Source organism: Sparus aurata, unplaced genomic scaffold (genome assembly GCF_900880675.1).
Source record: "Sparus aurata unplaced genomic scaffold, fSpaAur1.1, whole genome shotgun sequence".
Lineage (NCBI taxonomy): Eukaryota > Metazoa > Chordata > Actinopteri > Spariformes > Sparidae > Sparus > Sparus aurata.
Window position 1 is genome coordinate 189,101 of NW_022045116.1, and position 19,824 is coordinate 208,924.

Sequence of the window (19,824 nt, forward strand, 5' to 3'; positions counted from 1 at the left end):
CTTTCGTTTTCGGAGCACTTCGCGTATTCACATTTTGCTGGTGGTAAGAGATTGAATATGGCGTGTTTCCAAGTAAACTGTTATGACAAAGTGGACAGTGATAATCGGTAACTCGCAGAAATAGGATCTTCAAAGTTGCATTTATTCTGCCTCCAACCGGGACAATCTCCACGTATCTGACAGTGCAGCGGTTTTAAATCCTTCGTCTTACGTTACCACCTTGCGAAGTTTGACAAGTTTTAGCTAGCGATCTCATGTATATTCAATGTTACAAAGAGTGTAACGGACGGGGAGTTTCTCCCGGCAAACACCCTTTCACTCACGGTGCCAAAATTTGTATCATCCTTGTTAAAACACCATTTAATCAAGAACAAAGGACGTGAAATAACCCACAACCATCTTACATATCATCTTATTCACAAACACATTCACGAACCATAATTACACCAACAACAACAGAATACCCAAGATCCATTGCGCCACAGTCCACAAGTGGCGTTACAATATGCCAGGAGAAGCTGTGATGAAGATTTCCAATTTGAAACGGCATTATGAGACGAAGCATAGGAATTTTGAAGAGACATTTCCTCAAAATTCAGAGATAAGCAAACACAAATAAATGCACTGAAATCGTCATATCAAGCTGCAAGCAGGATTCTTGTCACATCTATGTCACAATAAAATAAAATAATGCATGACTGAAGTGATGGACACAATGTTTGAAGGCAAACCAAAAGAGGAAATATTCAACTACGTATTTTAATTTATGTTAAAATGGAAATTACATTTTATTTTAGTTCGGATTTTGTTGTCTAGAATGAAAAGGACATTTTGTTTTGAATATGACAGTATTATTGCATGTGGCCTGACCGACCTCAATACATGGACCTCTGAGTCATTCAAAAAAATCTTTGTGGCCCTTTAAGATTTGTATTTGAGTACCCCTGCTTTAGGTGTCAGCTGTGAAGAACTCAGTCCGGTCAAGAATGAAGAGTCCAGTTTAGAAGACAGCACTGTTACTCTGTCCTACACATACTCCAGTAAAGCAACTGGTACTGATAATTTCTTCTGGTATTGACAATATACAGGAAAACCACCAGAGTTCCTCATCTCTCACTTGCAAACACAAAATGACATAAACAATAGACTGTCTGTCAAAGTGAGTGAAGATAAAACCAAACTGTATCTGCAGATCTCCTCTGCTGCAGTGACAGACTCTGCTGTGTACTACTGTGCTGTGAGGCCCACAGTGACAGGAAACACCAAAACTCTGTACAAAAACCTTTGGAGCAAAGACAACACAATACTCCACAACATCCACTAGAGGGAGTCACACACTGTTAAACTGCAGCAGGATGTGATGATACAGTCTGGAGAGTTTTCACTGATGAGGAAATGATTTAAAAATCAAACTACACACACTGAACATTCACCTGCATTTTGCCCTTGTAACCATGGCAACACTCTTGCCATCATTTCACTAGGCTCATCAGATTTGAAAAGAAAACCTAAAATAGAAAGAAAATATTTAAAAAACAAATCTATTTGAGTGTAAAGTCTGTAGAGGAGTCAAAATGCCTTCAACATAGATGCTAACTGTGTTAACAACAAATAAACATGACATTTCAGAGCTGTGACTGGTTAATGATCAGTCAGTTCTGTTGGACGGTTACTCCTTCAACGATGTCTTTACATAAATTGGACACTGTCAGACAACAAATCCTCTGAGAACTGAGCTAAAAGCTGAGAATCGTCTTTTATAACTGATGAATATTGAAAAGTACATCAAAATCAGGATGTCAAGGTTATTACTTAGAATCTTAGAAATTAATGGCATTCAGCCTGGAAGTGAATTATGTAAAACAATATATATTAATAAATGACATACAATATTTTGCAAACAAGTGTAAGGACTTCTGATGAAACAGGTTTAGATCAATTCCACCTTTTGTCATGTTACCGACAGTGATGCACAATACAGCTTTATCTGCCCACCCACTCTGCCACACTGCTGTGAAACAAGAGAAGCAAAGCATGGAAGTTCATTCTCCACTTTCAGTATGTCCGGAGCTTTAAACTGATCATTGCTAAAATAAAATATTAATATTAGTATTTCTTCACTGTGTTTAAAGGATCTATGAAACAGCCTCCATGTTTCCAGAGTAAAGACTAAATGTTGAGGTGATCAAAGCTTCCTTCTCCTGTCACCTGCCTCGGTCTCACAGAGCTGTGAAGGACTGAAACTGCCTGGGTAGCTGGCTATTGGCTAATATGGCGAAAGTAGAGCCGCTATTGTTCTACTTTATGTTGATGTAGCTACTGTAATGAAAAGCACGGGCGCTTGTGTATTGATTAACTGATATTTTATTCCAAAAGTCGTCAAAAAATAAAGAGAACCACCACATTTAACAGCCTGGAGGACGGAAGTAGATAAACCCGGTAGAAACAGTGCCCGTCCGTATGCGACGCTCCTTGAAGTCCAGCGAACGCACCCGCAAAGAAGCGGGGATAATCTGATTGGTCAAGAGTAGCCGGCCTTCTATTGGTTGATAGTGTTGATACACAAGAAAAATCCGTGAGCAGAGGAGAGATCCGAGAGCAGAACTTGACCTGTGAGCAGGTGTGTGTTCTGAGCGCGTGCACTTAGACCTGAGCGCGCAGAGGGCACATTTGAATGCGAGCGAAATTTTTGTGTGCAAGAAGGAGAAATGTGAACACAGGCATGTGATTTTTGAATTCAAGCAGACATTTTGAAAGTAAGCAGAAGAAATTTAAGTGCGAGGACAAAATGTGAGCATATGGAGAACAAATCTGAGCACGCGAAGGAGCTGTGTCACTGAAAAGGAATGAAATCATGCTCTCAAACTGAAAATCTATGCTCTTGATTAATGACCTGATTTAACTTCCATATTAAACAGCCTCCATGTTTCCAGAGTAAAGACTAAATGTTGAGGTGATCAAAGCTTCCTTCTCCTGTCACCTGCCTCGGTCTCACAGAGCTGTGAAGGACTGAAACTGGACATTCAGTCAACATTTCTCTGAACAGCTGGATTCACAAATCAACTCACCGGCTCAACTGAACTTTAGCAGGCAGAGAATGTCTAAAAAGGTTTTTCTTTGGCTCCACCCACTGACCTTTAACTGAACCAATGAGATGATTTCTGTCTCTGGAGCAGAAGTGTTTGAGGAACTAAAAGCACAATCAGCTTGATGTTGAGGAGAAGAGCTGACATCTGCTGTCTGTTTGACTTGAACAACTCTAAAGACATGTCGCTCTACCTCTTTATACTTTTCTCTCACTTTATAGGTAAGTGTTGGAACAGAGATCAAAGTCTCATTAACCTGCTGTCTGAACCACATATTTGGTCTCCTTTAATGACTGCAGCTGTATCTGTGGACGGTAACAATATCCACGATAGAAAAGAACATTTGGTTTATTAAAGAAGGTCTGCTGAGTCTCTTGATGTCAGAATGTTTCTGACGACTAACATGAATAACACTCATTTTGCAGCGCTGGGTTCCATGAACAGCATAAAGCCAGAAAGAAGTGAAGAACATGTTGAAGAGGGAAGGAACATCAACCTGACCTGTAAATATGAGGGTGCTATCTACAATATCCAGTGGTACAGACAATACCAGAGATCCAGACCAGAGTTCCTGCTCTCCATCACAGAGGGAGGAATCATTCATCAAACTGACTGAGTTCTCAGCTGACATCAACAAAGCAGACAAACGTGTGGATCTGAACATCATCTCTGCTGCAGTGACAGACTCTGCTGTGTACTACTGTGCTCTGCAGCCCACAGTGACAGGAAACACCAAAACTCTGCACAAAAACCTTTGGAGCAAAGACAACACAATACTCCACAACATCCACTAGAGGGAGTCACACACCATGAACCCATCACAGTCTGAGCCAGTGTCACTGGACTGATGACAAACACAACAAAACATCAACCAATAAAGATTCCACACAGAGCTGCTGTGACAACAGACAGAAATGGATTGGTTGAGTTGAAGTGAATAAATAATGTGAAGAGCTGATTGGCCCCGCCCATTTAGCCTCAACTCAACCAATGACATCATTCCTTCCTCATTGTGCTGCAGTGGAAGAACACTGCTCATCTGCTGTCTGTCTGGCTTTAATAAATCCAAAGACATGTTGCTTTACTTCTTTTTACTCTTCTGTCACTTTACAGGTGAGTTTTGGAACACAACAGGAATTTAAGTGTTGTTGAACCTGCTGCATTAACCACATATACACAACCTGGATTTCATCACTTTTCTCATGTCTTTGCTCTGACAGAGTCAATGCTCCTCATGTTTTCATGAGATTGACAAAATGGATGTTCATTGAATGATATTGTTTGTATGTGACTGTGAAGGAGCACAGAGTAACACTGTACACTTGATATTTTCCACTGTATTCTCCTCTCAGCCTCATGAACAATGTTAGTCTAATGGCTTCATTTTCTACACCTTTTCCAGGACTAATAGCTGGAGACAGCATCTCTCCTGTAGAAGCTGAAGTCAGTGGAACAGAAGGACAATCTGTCAACCTCATATGTCAATATGAGACAAGTGCATCAAATCCTGCACTTCACTGGTACAGACATCATTCTGACCTTCAGCCTCCTCAGTTTATACTCTGGAAAGGAGCAAAGAGCGAGACAGCTGAATATATTCCTGATATCAGATATCAATCTAAAACAACACCAACATCAACTACCCTGACCATCAGAGAGCTAACCCTGGCAGACACAGCTCTCTACTACTGTGCTCTAGAAACACAGTGATACAAAGTGTAGAAGAGGCTGTACAAAAACCTGAACACAGATATCTGACTACTCTTCAAAGAGGAGGGAAGTGGTATTCAAACCACAGCTTCATATCAGATGGATTCTGCTAATTCCTGTTTTATCACAGTCACTGTGGTTACAGCTGTTAACACAGTGACTCCAAACCAACGATGAATTGTTTTACCTCTCTGGATGATGAGGACACACCTACTGTCATTGACTGATACTGCTAGTCATATATCACATTAATACTTTACTAATTTGCAGTATTTTCAGCAGAGTTCATGTCATGTGACCCACTGATGAAAAATCTAAATCATATAATTACTATGACAAATCTGCATTTTTGGCACATGATCCTGAAGCAAATGAGAAAACATGCTGAGTTTTCTAAAGACAATATCAATATTATAAATAAAAAATATGTGGTAAAAATATGACATGAACATCTTTGTCCATAATTTTCAATCGGGTCAAGTCGACAGGAAGGAATTTAAAATAACATGAAGTTTGTTTCACACATCATAATTAGTTACCATCTCACATGATCATAAATTATTATTGACAGCCAAATTTTATCCTCAAACCCTCTGTTGATGTTGCATGAAGCACTATACACGGTACCCCATGCGAGACAATGTATAATATATATGTCGGAATGTGACCAATGACAAGATTAAGTTGTACAGTGATTAAATAATGTTGTCTCTACTTTAAGAACATAGAGTAAGTCCCTCTTTTCTTTGCAAACCCTGAAAAGATGATCCATCCTTGAAACCATCACAGCTACATTTCTGTAATTCATTCTGGTAATAAAGGAATCAAACACAAAAAAACTACAACAAAGAAAACTTCCCAGCTCCAGCTGTTACAAACTGCTGCCTTCAGTCTGTTAACCAGGAGGAAGAAGAAGAGGTGAAAATACAGATCTAAGAGGAGACGGAGAGATTCAGGGAGGAGCTGAGCTGTTACTGAACTATAGAAGAGAGAGGAACTTCCATATTCAGCAGAGTTCAATACACAAACCAGAAACATTACCTTTATTCAACATGCTGTCACTGGACTATTATGGGCTGTCTTTGATGTTTCTCTCTATTATAACAGGTATGTTACATTATGCTTTTATTCTGTCAACTTAAATTCTTATGTTTTCTGAAGGCAGTTCATTTCTTTTGAGTTTTTTTCCTCCAAAATATAACAAAGGCTTCTCTTCCTTTAGGAGTCAGCTGTGAAGAACTCAGTCCAGTCAAGAATGAAGAGTCCAGTTTAGAAGACAGCACTGTTACTCTGTCCTACACATACTCCAAACAAGCTACTGGTAGTGATCAGTTTTACTGGTATCGACAACATCCAGGAAAACCACCAGAGTTCCTCATTTCTCACTCTGGAACAGGATCATCCATATCTGAACCAGTCTCTCGACTGTCCTTCAAAGTGAGTGATGACAAAACCAAAATGCGTCTGCAGATCTCCTCTGCTGCAGTGACAGACTCTGCTGTGTACTACTGTGCTGTGAGGCCCACAGTGACAGGAAACACCAAAACTCTGTACAAAAACCTTTGGAGCAAAGACAACACAATACTCCACAACATCCACTAGAGGGAGTCACACACTGTTAAACTGGTTTAAATCCTGGTTTGATTGTGTGAAACAACACCAGAATGAATCAAACAATGAATGAACAATATCACAATTGATTCAAAAACCCAAAAAGGGGAATACAATACTCTGGTCAATAGAAGCAAAAATCATCTAGGAATGAATATTTTGGATGTCAATGTTATATCACCAAGTCCTGGTTAGATGTTTGTTAAACATTTGTTTTCACAGAAAATATTAAATGTGATGTTTTACCACAGTTTAGAAGGAAAACTTAAAAACATCTTCTCTGTACCATTCTTATCATATATGAGACATTATTAAGCAGTCGTTAGAAGTGACACCACCTCCATTGAATAAGTCACTGTCATCTCTGGGCTCTCTGCATCAAAGGTGTCGGCGTGTAGTTTGATGATAAAAGAATTCTGCGGAGGCAAGGCTGGGTGGAGTGCTAGAGCAATCTTTATCGAAACAGATCTCAAGCCTGCGTCCAAGCCAGAGGCGGCCGCTTTCTGGTATTGTCAAATCTATGGGAAAGCAATGCCAAAATGCTTCGCCCTCTGCTCTATCACAAATCCTATCAAACCATCGATCTTAGGAAATCTACCAATTACCACCTCACCTTCTCTACTCATGCAGGCCTATTTAAAGTCCCCTTTGCTGTACCTGCCCACTTCTTCCAGTTGCTGGGCTGAGGGTCCATCTGTCCAATGGACTAGAAAAGGAGTTGGTCTACCTCCCTGCTCATCTTCCATAAATGACTAAATATGTTACTGTCACTCCTTAGGTCTTGTATCCCATAGCTACCATAAATGATCTCTCTATCCTTCTCTAGAAATGTACAAGATTAGACATTTCAATCCATCTAAAATGACGGTCAAACTCTGTTTTATTCCTCTATAGTGGCCTTGTCTTCTGTTAACCTTTGACACACACAGCTGAATACTGAATCCAGGGACCCTTGGAGCTGTTAGCCCCACACTGTCTACATTCCTTAAATCACACAACATGGAAGAACAGGTTAAATTTAAACTGAGCTGAATTAATGACCAGAATGTGTTGCAGTCCAGATACCTCATCATGCAGTGATGGATGAGCTGATGATGAGGTGAACTTGTAGGTTCAGTGAATCAGCTGGTCTCACTTTTTCAGGATGATGAGTCCAGGCTCAGACAAGGTCTATCTGAGTCCACAGAGGAGACACACAGCATGTGTTCTCTGGTCTTGTTGTCTTCAGTGACAGGCTGCAGAGTTGAGATGCATCGAGCCAAAAAGTTTTCAAAAGTTAACTAGATTGAATAAAAGAGGATATATAATCCTCTAAATTTACACAACACAGAAACAAACTGGTTCAAATCCTTGTTTGATGTGTGTGAATCAACATTAGACTGAATCAAACGATGAATGAACAATATCACAATCCTTTCAAAAATACAAAAAAGGGAATACGTTACTCAGATCACTCGAAGCAAAAATCATCTAAGAGTGAACATTTTAGATGTCAATATCATGTCACCAAATCCTGGTTGGGTGTTTGTTAATTAACATTTGTTTTCACAGAAAATATAAAATGTGATCATTGACCAGAGTTTAGAGGGAAAACTAAAATGTATTGTCTTTGTAATATTCTCATAATTTATTACTCCGCTCCTCTTAATCCTCTGGGGTATCATTTTTGACTCTTTTTGATTTTTCCACAATATTTCACCTTAAAAACTAACTAACAAACCACTTTTATTACTTATAATACAAATAGAAATTGTTGTTTACAAAATTTGCACATAAGTTTTTGAAATTCACAAAGTTATGTGTAACTATTTACATTTAAATGCAGGCAATGCCTCAGGCTCAGGTCTGCCTGAGCTCCTCCAGCTGAATGAAGAGCTGCGCTGCCTGCTTCACATTCAGCAGTCTCCTCATTGTTTTGACTCATTAAACAAAAAACGACTCCACTACACACTAAACACACTACACTAAACACTATATAACACACTAACTATACACTCCAAAAACGCCAAATGTCACAAATCTCTCAACTCCCAAAACACATCTTCCCCCCGTTTCTCAGCAACCAAATCATGTGGTTTGCCTTATAATTTTGTGATTGGCTGGTGTGGTGCCTTTTTCCACCAATAGGAACGTGTTTTTTTGCTTGCAAACACATCCGGGTTGCGGAGACTTTCGTGAGAGAAGACCGTTTTTACCGTCTCGTCCTTCTCCGAACGCACTGCAAACGTGATGGCAACGTTAGCGAAAAAGCTTGCCTCACATAATATATCATAAATCTGGTTTTACTTGGCCTATTTACCCGATTTAAAAACTGGTATTTAGTTTGAAGTCTGCTCCAACACAGAGTTGGAACTGAGACTGACAGAGGCTCCGTCTCGCTGCTACGTTATCTTAAATTGGTCACGTGATTTTAACGCGCCGCTGCGTCAAATGAAACAGAGGATTAATGCTGCAGAATGATCCATTCATTTGAATGGGCCTTCCCAACATTCGGCTATCAATTATTTTCGTATAATAAACCGCTGCTAAGCACATTTGACCGTCGTCAAGGAAAGTGGCCTTTTTGCCTCTGAATCAAAACGTTTTTGATGACAGAGACATTGATAAAATAGAAGAGGATCGACACACGAACTAAACACAAAAAAAGAGCACGGTATGGGCCATGTCAGTTTTAAAAGACTGGTTAAAGGACTTGAATTTCAGCGGACGATTCATCAGCTGTGGTCTAAAGAATGTTCTGTTCAACGTCTTTGTCATCGGTTTGGCAACTATATTTCTCTGCTGAAAAACACTATGAATGGTTACAAATTGCGGTAAACCTTAGGTCTTCTCCTCAAAATGGTCTCTCTGTCCTTCTACAGGGAGATAAACGTTTAGCCATCTATCACCGTTTCACGTGAGAGCCAAAGTCAGTTTAGTGCTTTATGGTGGCCTTGCCGTTTGCTAACCTTTAACACACCCACAGCTGAAAAACAACTCCGAGAACCCTGGACCTGCAAGCTCCACAATGTCTACATTCCTTCACTCACACAAGGAGAAACAATTAGTCATCGTTAAATTTAAACTAAGTAAAATCAAAGATCAGAATCTGTTGCCATCCAGATACCTCAAGATGAATCACTATATATGGTTCCCCATGTGAGGCAACATACAACATATATCTCTGCATGTTGCCAGTAACAAGATTAAGTTGTACAGTGATGAAACATTTTTGTCTCTACATTAGGAGTATACAATGTGTATGTCTTCTTTTCAAAAACCCTGGAAAGATGATCCATCATTGAAATAATCAGAGCTACATTTCTGGAATTAATTCCAGTAATCAGCTGTTACAAACTGCTGCCTTCAGTCTGTTAACCAGGAGGAAGAAGAAGAGGTGAAAATACAGATCTAAGAGGAGACGGAGAGATTCAGGGAGGAGCTGAGCTGTTACTGAACTATAGAAGAGAGAGGAACTTCCATATTCAGCAGAGTTCAATACACAAACCAGAAACATTACCTTTATTCAACATGCTGTCACTGGACTATTATGGGCTGTCTCTGATGTTTCTCTCTATTATAACAGGTAGGTTACATTATGCTTTCTTTCTGTCAAGTGAAACTCCAATCTTTTCTGAAGGCACTTTGTTCCTTTTTAGTTTTTTTAAGCACCACATCAAACAGATTTCTCTTCCTTTAGGTGTCAGCTGTGAAGAACTCAGTCCAGTCAAGAATGAAGAGTCCAGTTCAGAAGACAGCACTGTTACTCTGTCCTACACATACTCCAAACAAGCTACTGCTAGTGATTATTTCTACTGGTATCGACAATATCCAGGAAAACCACCAGAGTTACTCATCTTTCACTTGGGAACACAAAATGAAAAAAACAACAGACTGTCTGTAAAAGTGAGTGATGATAAAACCAGAATGCATCTGCAGATCTCCTCTGCTGCAGTGACAGACTCTGCTGTGTACTACTGTGCTCTGCAGCCCACAGTGACAGGAAACACCAAAACTCTGTACAAAAACCTTTGGAGCAAAGACAACACAATACTCCACAACATCCACTAGAGGGAGTCACACACCATGAACCCATTACAGTCTGAGCCAGTGTCACTGGACTGATGACAAATACAACAAAACATCAACCAGTAAAGATTCCACACAGAGCTGCTGTGACAACAGACAGAAATGGATTGGTTGAGTTGAAGTGAAAAAATAAGGTGAAGGGCTGATTGGCCCCGCCCATTTAGCCTCAACTCAACCAATGACATCATTCCTTCCTCATTGTGCTGCAGTGGAAGAACACTGCTCATCTGCTGTCTGTCTGGCTTTAATAAATCCAAAGACATGTTGCTTTACTTCTTTTTACTCTTCTGTCACTTTACAGGTGAGTTTTGGAACACAACAGGAATTTAAGTGTTGTTGAACCTGCTGCATTAACCACATATACACAACCTGGATTTCATCACTTTTCTCATGTCTTTGCTCTGACAGAGTCAATACTCCTCATGTTTTCATCAGATTGACAAAATGGATGTTCATTGAATGATATTGTTTGTATGTGACTGTGAAGGAGCACAGAGTAACACTGTACACTTGATATTTTCCACTGTCTTCTCCTCTCAGCCTCATGAACAATGTTAGTCTAATGGCTTCATTTTCTACACTTTTTCCAGGACTAATAGCTGGAGACAGCATCTCTCCTGAAAAAGATGAAGTCAGTGGAACAGAAGGACAATCTGTCAACCTCACATGTCAATATCAGACAAGTGTTGACAGTGTTGCCCTTTACTGGTACAGACATCATTCTGACCTTCAGGCTCCTCAGTTTATTCTCTGGAAAGGAGCAAAGAGGAATACAGATGAATATATTCCTGATACTCGATATCAGTCTCAAACAACACCAACATCAGCTACACTGACCATCAGAGAGCTAACCCTGGCAGACACAGCTCTCTACTACTGTGCTCTAGAAACACAGTGATACAAAGTGTAGAAGAGGCTGTACAAAAACCTGAACACAGATATCTGACTACTCTTCAAAGAGGAGGGAAGTGGTATTCAAACCACAGCTTCATATCAGATGGATTCTGCTAATTCCTGTTTTATCACAGTCACTGTGGTTACAGCTGCTAATGAAACACTGTGGGAGGATTCACATGAGCAGCAAATCCACATCAATGACAAACCAACTGGATGAAGCTTCAAACTCAACACACCATGAAAACAAAGACAATGACACTGACTCACTCAATAAATCCTCTTTGTAGCCTGTGGTTCATCAGGACACAATCAGCTGCTACTAATAAAACTCTGACTTATTTGTTAATCAACATTTCCATCAAAATCAACAGTAAATATTCAGCATATTTGCATTTGACCTCTCATGGCTGCAGATCACCAAAATATATGAAACTGTCAATTTATGTTGAAGGAAAAACCTTCTGAAAAGAACATAAAAAGTCAAATGTTGTTCAAATATTCATCCTCAGTCTGCTTGTAATCTGTCTGATGATAAATATTAAAGGGCCGTAGCAACTTCACAACAGTTATCTTTTATTTGTCAGGGAACAAAGTGAATCTGCAGTCTGCAGTTGTTGAACAGAACATATGTCCTCTGATGAGGACACAGAAGACCAGTTGTACTCTGACAGCAGAGTGGCAGTAACATGTGTAGAGTGTAAAGTTGTCAGTAGGGAGTAACACAGGGCTGTGAATGAGCCCTGTCACTGTGATCAGGCTCCTCCTTCTAATCCACCAACTGAGTGTTGATGAAGACTGAACACAGAGATCACAGCCTTCTTTACACTTGCTGTAGCTCACACTTACTCAACACTGCACATATGATGCAGCCTCTGTTCATCTCAGTGCTGCTGGCTGTTATGTGTCTCGGTATGAACACAACTCTGTTTCTGTGATATGTATCCAACACTGACATGATTCTTTAACAGCACACTGATACTGTTTTTTTGCTGTTTTACAGAATGCAGAGCACAACAAGACAACGTGCTGCAGCCAGAAGGAGATGTGACTGCTGCTGAAGGAGAGGCAGTAACACTCGACTGTCAATATAACAGCAGTTCAACAGATTATTATCTCTTCTGGTACAAACAGGATGGAGACAACAGCCCCAAATTCATTCTGAGCCGCTTTAAGATTGGTACGGGGAACACAGAGGACGGATATAAGGAGAGATTTTCTTCCACACTGAATCCCACCTTAAGATCAGTTCCTCTGGAGATCCAGAAGCTTCAGCTGTCTGACTCTGCTGTGTACTACTGTGCTCTGCAGCCCACAGTGACAGGAAACACCAAAACTCTGTACAAAAACCTTTGGAGCAAAGACAACACAATACTCCACAACATCCACTAGAGGGAGTCACACAATGTTAAACTGCAGCTGGATGTGATGATACAGTCTGGAGTGTTTTCACTGATGATGAAATGATTTAAATATCAAACTACTCAGAGTGAACATTCACCGGAATTTTGGCGATGTAACCATGGCAACACTCTTGCCATCATTTCACTAGGCTCATCAGATTTGAAAAGAAAACCTAAAATAGAAAGAAAGTATTTAAAAAACAAATCTATTTGAGCGTAAAGTCTGTAGAGGGGTCAGAATGCCTTCAACATAGATGCTAACTGTGTTAACCTGTTCGCACCCACCTATTTTCAGTAACTTCACCTATTTAGCATACCCAAATGGAAAAGCTGATAACACAAGAACTACAAGTCCGAGATGGATGTATGATACGCCATTTGAAAGCTGACAACCTCTAGTTTCTGTGAATGTGTTTATTTAGCATGTACCATACACACAACCAAAATGACATCAGTTCAAACATGGCTCTAAATAATTTTTTTTGTCTTCGAAAATAATAGGTCATATTTGAATAACAATAACTAGGATGTGCTTTATGTAAGGCATATGGCAATATAGCACATACCTTCCTAATCTTGTCAACTACACCTGGGTGAAATTTTAGACTTCTAGGCCTACCCTTATGGGAGTTATGGAGGTTTTAGTTTGTGGTGTCACTGGCGTCCACGAACCTCTCCAAAACGTCTCCAAATGGCCAAATTGTGCCAAATGCTTTTACTCACTTCTGTGACACTGGAAACATTACTGAAGCATTCTGGTGAGTATAAAACCTTTCTCCATGATTCAAAACATAATTTATTCACACATTCATTTGATGGGTGGTTGGAGGGGTTTCCACACGCTTCTAGGTGGCCATATTGAGATATTGTCATGTGACAAGACACTACAGAATAGTAACCATTATACAAAAATGACAGACTATACTGAACTGAATTTCAAACAAGGATTGTATTATCTATCAATACACTATTACTGTATGTATAACTGTGCCAATATCAAGAAAATATCAGTGTTTGCCATCAAAGTCCCAAGCACTGCGTCGGTGAAGAACAGTCTGAAAAACTGCAGTGGACTGGTTGCCACTCTGGTCTCCTGCTGTGGTCCGGGCTGTCTCACCGGCATGAAGGCAACTTGAGCAGGTTCAACGTCGTCATCCCCCACATCATGCCACTGTTGTTCCTCCGTGTGGGAGCTATGTGCTCTGGAGGATCCTCCTCTTCTGCCCCTCCCCCGGGCACGTCTGGCAGCACGGGAACGTCCAGCAGTTGGTGTAGAAGCTGCAGCTTCCCCTGAGCCAGAGGGGGCAGTGAAAGATGCAGCGGGGGAGGTAGCACTGGTGGATGCAGACGATCGTTGCCGCTTCTGCCGACCAACTTCAGCAGGAGATGGGGTTTGGCGTCTGAGTGTCCTACTTTGAGGCTCCCAATCCACGTCACTGTCAGACTGTGACCTACAAAACACAATGCAATGCACAAATGTTACCAAATATAATGAAAAAATATATAAATGCATTTCAATGGGGTGTTATTTACATAGGAAACAAATAAACACGGATATGATATTATATATTACACAAAAACATCAGGGAAATAACTGTACATAAACAGAATAATTGAATTGGGGGAATATTCCCAGTGAAGAAGATCTAGTTCAGTTTGTTTACAAGCTTGAAAAAAAAAATCTAAATAAAAGGGAATTAGAGGATAGTCCGTCCCGGGGGGTGGGGGAAGAGAGAGACATGGACGGACGGACGCTCATCGCCGTCAGCCGGGGGACGGACGCTCGTCACTGTCACGCGCGGAGTATAGCGCCGCTGACCTAGCGGTATAGCAGGGTAGCGCCGCTGTTCCACCGTCTGGGGAGAACCCTGCTTAGGCGGGAGGCAAAAACGCTTGGGCGCCGCGCCTAAGCCGTATAATGTCAGGGAAAACCCTGACATTATAGAATAGGATTACAAGGATTACATAACTTTAGTTGAGTAGTTGAGTAGCTAGCTAGCTAGCTAGGCTTAGCAAGGCTAATTAGGCCCTGGGGCGCTAACCATTTAGCATCATTTATGACATGCTAATGTATACTGTACTGTTCACTGTAATCATAAAAAAAACCCCACCCACTAACTTTCATTCAAATTTCACTCATGGCTAAATAAATAAATAAAACATGATCAAAGATAACGTTACTCACCGATCTAAGATGTCGTCAAGTCCCTGAGCGAACATCTCCTCTCTCTCAGAGTCATACTCACTGTCTTGACTCTCATCAGATGATGCTATAGTCCATTCCTGGTCATCTTCTCGGATATATTTGGATTTCTTCCTGGCTTTCGCCATTGTAAACTCTGAAAATGCCTACGAAGAAATGTAAATGTTTGCTGCGTCTCTTCACCGTGCGTCTGCTGCGTAAAGTCCGCCCACGAGTCGCCAGACGCACGGAAACCCCTCGGCTCATAAATACCTGACCTGGGCACGCCTGCCCTCATTAGAAAGGTAAAATAATTGGCTAGAAGCCTGAGTTATTGACATGTCGATAGCCAATACGCTATTCCTATACTAAGGCAGCGAAAAACAGTAAACAAAGTATATTGGTCCTTCAAACAGGCAGCGCTCGATCTACTTCAGGGGCTCTGCTGGGGTGAAAACTGAACAGAAAAAGATGGGGACACTTTTATTTTGTAGCCAGCAAAGTGATGAAAACAAGCATACCCAACATCACCATACAGGAACTAGAAAACATTTCGGTGCGGCCGGTAAAGTATGAACTTTATATGCCGGACAAAGTTGGCAGACGGTAAACAAATGGACTTTACAGGACGATATTCACAAGCTGGAATAATTTTATGAAAAACCATTTTTATGCTTTTGATCAGTGGATTCTTACGGACAACTGGAATATAGATAATTGAGGAATGGACACATATTACGGCTTTATGGCCGCTTCAAAGGTAGGGAGTCGCCGTGTGTTTCTTGTGTCTCACGTTTACCATGCTGGTGAATATCAATGATTTATGGTTTGGTGCTCATGATTTCTGCAAAATCAACTGGATGAATGAATTGCGGAGATTCTCCTCTTTCTAACGACGTATAGTATGTCCATATTGATGAAAGTTGAAGCGGGATACGTCACTGCGCAGTGTAGACATACAGTCATTTATCTGAAATCGCCCGTCGGCGGGCGGGTGGGTGCGGAGAGGTTAACAACAAATAAACATGACATTTCAGAGCTGTGACTGGTTAATGATCAGTCAGTTCTGTTGGACGGTTACTCCGTCAACGATGTCTTTACATAAATTGGACACTGTCAGACAACAAATCCTCTGAGAACTGAGCTAAAAGCTGAGAATCGTCCTTTATAACTGATGAATATTGAAAAGTACATCAAAATCAGGATGTCAAGGTTATTACTTAGAATCTTAGAAATTAATGGCATTCAGCCTGGAAGTGAATTATGTAAAACAATATATGTTAATAAATGACATACAATATTTTGCAAACAAGTGTAAGGACTGCTGATGAAACACGTTTGGATCAATTCCACCTTTTGTCATGTTACCGACAGCGATGCACAATACAGCTTTATCTGCCCACCCACTCTGCCACACTGCTGTGAAACAAGAGAAGCAAAGCATGGAAGTTCATTCTCCACCTTCAGAATGTCTGGAGCTTTAAACTGATCATTGCTAAAATAAAATATTAATATTAGTATTTCTTCACTGTGTTTAAAGGATCTATTAAACAGCCTCCATGTTTCCAGAGTAAAGACTAAATGTTGAGGTGATCAAAGCTTCCTTCTCCTGTCACCTGCCTCGGTCTCACAGAGCTGTGAAGGACTGAAACTGGACATTCAGTCAAGAGTCATTTCTCTGAACAGCTGGATTCACAAATCACCTCACTGGCTCAACTGAACTTGAGGAGGCAGAGAATCTCTAAAAAGGTTTTTCTTTGGCTCCACCCACTGACCTTCAACTGAACCAATGAGATGATTTCTGTCTCTGGAGCAGAAGTGTTTGAGGAACTAAAAGCACAATCAGCTTGATGTTGAGGAGAAGAGCTGACATCTGCTGTCTGTTTGACTTGAACAACTCTAAAGACATGTCGCTCTACCTCTTTATACTTTTCTCTCACTTTATAGGTAAGTGTTGGAACAGAGATCAAAGTCTCATTAACCTGCTGTCTGAACCACATATTTGGTCTCCTTTAATAACTACAGCTGTATCTGTGGAAGGTAACAATATCCACGATAGAACAGAACATTTGGTTTATTAAAGAAGGTCTGCTGAGTCTCTTGATGTCAGAATGTTACAGATGACTAACATGAATAACACTCATTTTGCAGCGCTGGGTTCCATGAACAGCATAAAGCCAGAAAGAAGTGAAGAACGTGTTGAAGAGGGAAGAAACATCAACCTGACCTGTAAATATGATGCTGATATTAACAATATCCAGTGGTACAGACAATACCAGAGATCCAGACCAGAGTTCCTGCTCTACATCACAGAGGGAGGAATCATTCATCAAACTGACTCTGAGTTCTCAGCTGACATCAACAAAGCAGACAAACGTGTGGATCTGACCATCATCTCTGCTGCAGTGACAGACTCTGCTGTGTACTACTGTGCTCTGCAGCCCACAGTGACAGGAAACACCAAAACTCTGTACAAAAACCTTTGGAGCAAAGACAACACAATACTCCACAACATCCACTAGAGGGACTCACACACCATGAACCCATTACAGTCTGAGTCAGTGTCTCTGGACTGATGACAAATACAACAAAACATCAACCAATAAAGATTCCACACAGAGCTGCTGTGACAACAGACAGAAATGGATTGGTTGAGTTGAAGTGAATAAATAATGTGAAGAGCTGATTGGCCCCGCCCATTTAGCCTCAACTCAACCAATGACATCATTTCTTCCTCATTGTGCTGCAGTGGAAGAACACTGCTCATCTGCTGTCTGTCTGGCTTTAATAAATCCAAAGACATGTTGCTTTACTTCTTTTTACTCTTCTGTCACTTTACAGGTGAGTTTTGGAACACAACAGGAATTTAAGTGTTGTTGAACCTGCTGCATTAACCACATATACACAACCTGGATTTCATCACTTTTCTCATGTCTTTGCTCTGACAGAGTCAATGCTCCTCATGTTTTCATCAGATTGACAAAATGGATGTTCATTGAATGATATTGTTTGTATGTGACTGTGAAGGAGCACAGAGTAACACTGTACACTTGATATTTTCCACTGTCTTCTCCTCTCAGCCTCATGAACAATGTTAGTCTAATGGCTTCATTTTCTACACTTTTTCCAGGACTAATAGCTGGAGACAGCATCTCTCCTGTAGAAGCTGAAGTCAGTGGAACAGAAGGACAATCTGTCAACCTCAAATGTCAATATGAGACAAATGCTCCAGGTCTTTATCTTTACTGGTACAGACATGATTCTGACCTTCAGGCTCCTCAGTTTATACTCAGGAAAGGAGCAAAGTCGAACACAGCTCAGTATATTCCTAACACTCGATATGAATCTGAAACAACACCAACATCAACTACACTGACCATCAGAGAGCTAACCCTGGCAGACACAGCTCTCTACTACTGTGCTCTAGAAACACAGTGATACAAAGTGTAGAAGAGGCTGTACAAAAACCTGAACACAGATATCTGACTACTCTTCAAAGAGGAGGGAAGTGGTATTCAAACCACAGCTTCATATCAGATGGATTCTGCTAATTCCTGTTTTATCACAGTCACTGTGGTTACAGCTGTTAACACAGCCACTCCAAACCAACGATGAATTGTTTTACCTCTCTGGATGATGAGGACACACCTGCTGTCATTGACTTATACTGCTAGTCATATATCACATTAGTTAATACTAATGATACATTTGCATTCCTTTCAGTAGAGTTCATGTCATGTGACCCACTGATGCAAAATCAAATCCAAAGTATTTTATTACTTGCTTCAATGGCTCTGACCCCGAGCCTGTTCACTGTTTCAAGATGTCTCTCCACTGCATTGATGTAATTAGTGGCATTGTCTGTTCCCTTTTTAATGCCATAAATGTCCAAGATCTCTTGAATGCATTCGCCTACATGCTCTGCAGTGTGGCTTTCCGTAAGCTCTTTTGTCTTAAGCACAAATTTGTGCATTTCCCAGTCACTTGAATTCCAGTGGGCCGTTGCCGTATCATAGGATGCTGTTGCTACGGAGGTCCACCCATCCGGTATAACAGCCACATCTTGGTCTTTGAGTAACTCCTTTATATTGTCTGATGTACTAAGTCTATGATTCTACTGGTGATTTTTCCATGGCTCGGAATATGGTACTTGGTTCCGTGCCATCAACGATACTGATATGCCTCATGTCCTTGCATATGAATGAAGCTAGTTTTGCCGTGCATGCCTCTTGTCGTGCTGCAGACAGCTTGCGGTGGGCGGTCAAAAATATGAATCGAGACGTGGCTGTTTAGTTGGAGTTACACAAATGGCATGCACGATTGGGTACACAGTTTCAAGATGTGCCTTCATGTTGCTTGTGGTCGAATGATAAGCTAACCGTCGCTTACTCACCTTGCATACCACTTTATCTCGCTGTTCTGCATTTTTGCCTTCTACTGGCCAAAATCCAGAGTATTTCCAAACGGGGCTTTTGAGGTTGCAAGGAGTCCAAACCACTCTCTCTGCTGCTGAGTTGGACTCTGAACTTTCTGCCATTTGGATTTCTCTCTGCCATCTGCGTCACACTGTGCATGTGCGACTCCTGTGACCTGTCCCTGACCTGTCACGCAGTACGCCCACTTGAAATGAGCCAGTGTTTTTAATTTTCACAATCGAATCTCTGTTCTTTTTAAAATTCAAATATATCATATATTCAAATTTAGAATATTCGTTGACAGCCCTAATACACGGCACATCAAATAATTGAGCAACAAAATCAGACTGATTGATGAACAATAATGATCAACCATGAGACTTTAGAAGAGACAGTTTGACAGACAACAATGCAGACAGGCTGAGCGGCGGTGGAAAAAGGACAAACTGCATGTA

General features: G+C 40.8%; 1 gene segment (V, D, J or C); it reads left to right on the forward strand.

The window, feature by feature from the left end:
- Nucleotides 1-3,127: 3,127 nt before the first annotated feature.
- LOC115577786 (T cell receptor alpha variable 12-3-like) lies at nt 3,128-17,395 on the forward strand (the record flags this gene model as incomplete). The annotated part of the segment is given in 3 exon segments: nt 3,128-3,307; nt 3,512-3,623; nt 17,218-17,395. Coding segments are annotated over 3 exon segments (387 nt in total), but the record flags the coding sequence as incomplete, so codon positions are not given.
- Nucleotides 17,396-19,824: the final 2,429 nt, after the last annotated feature.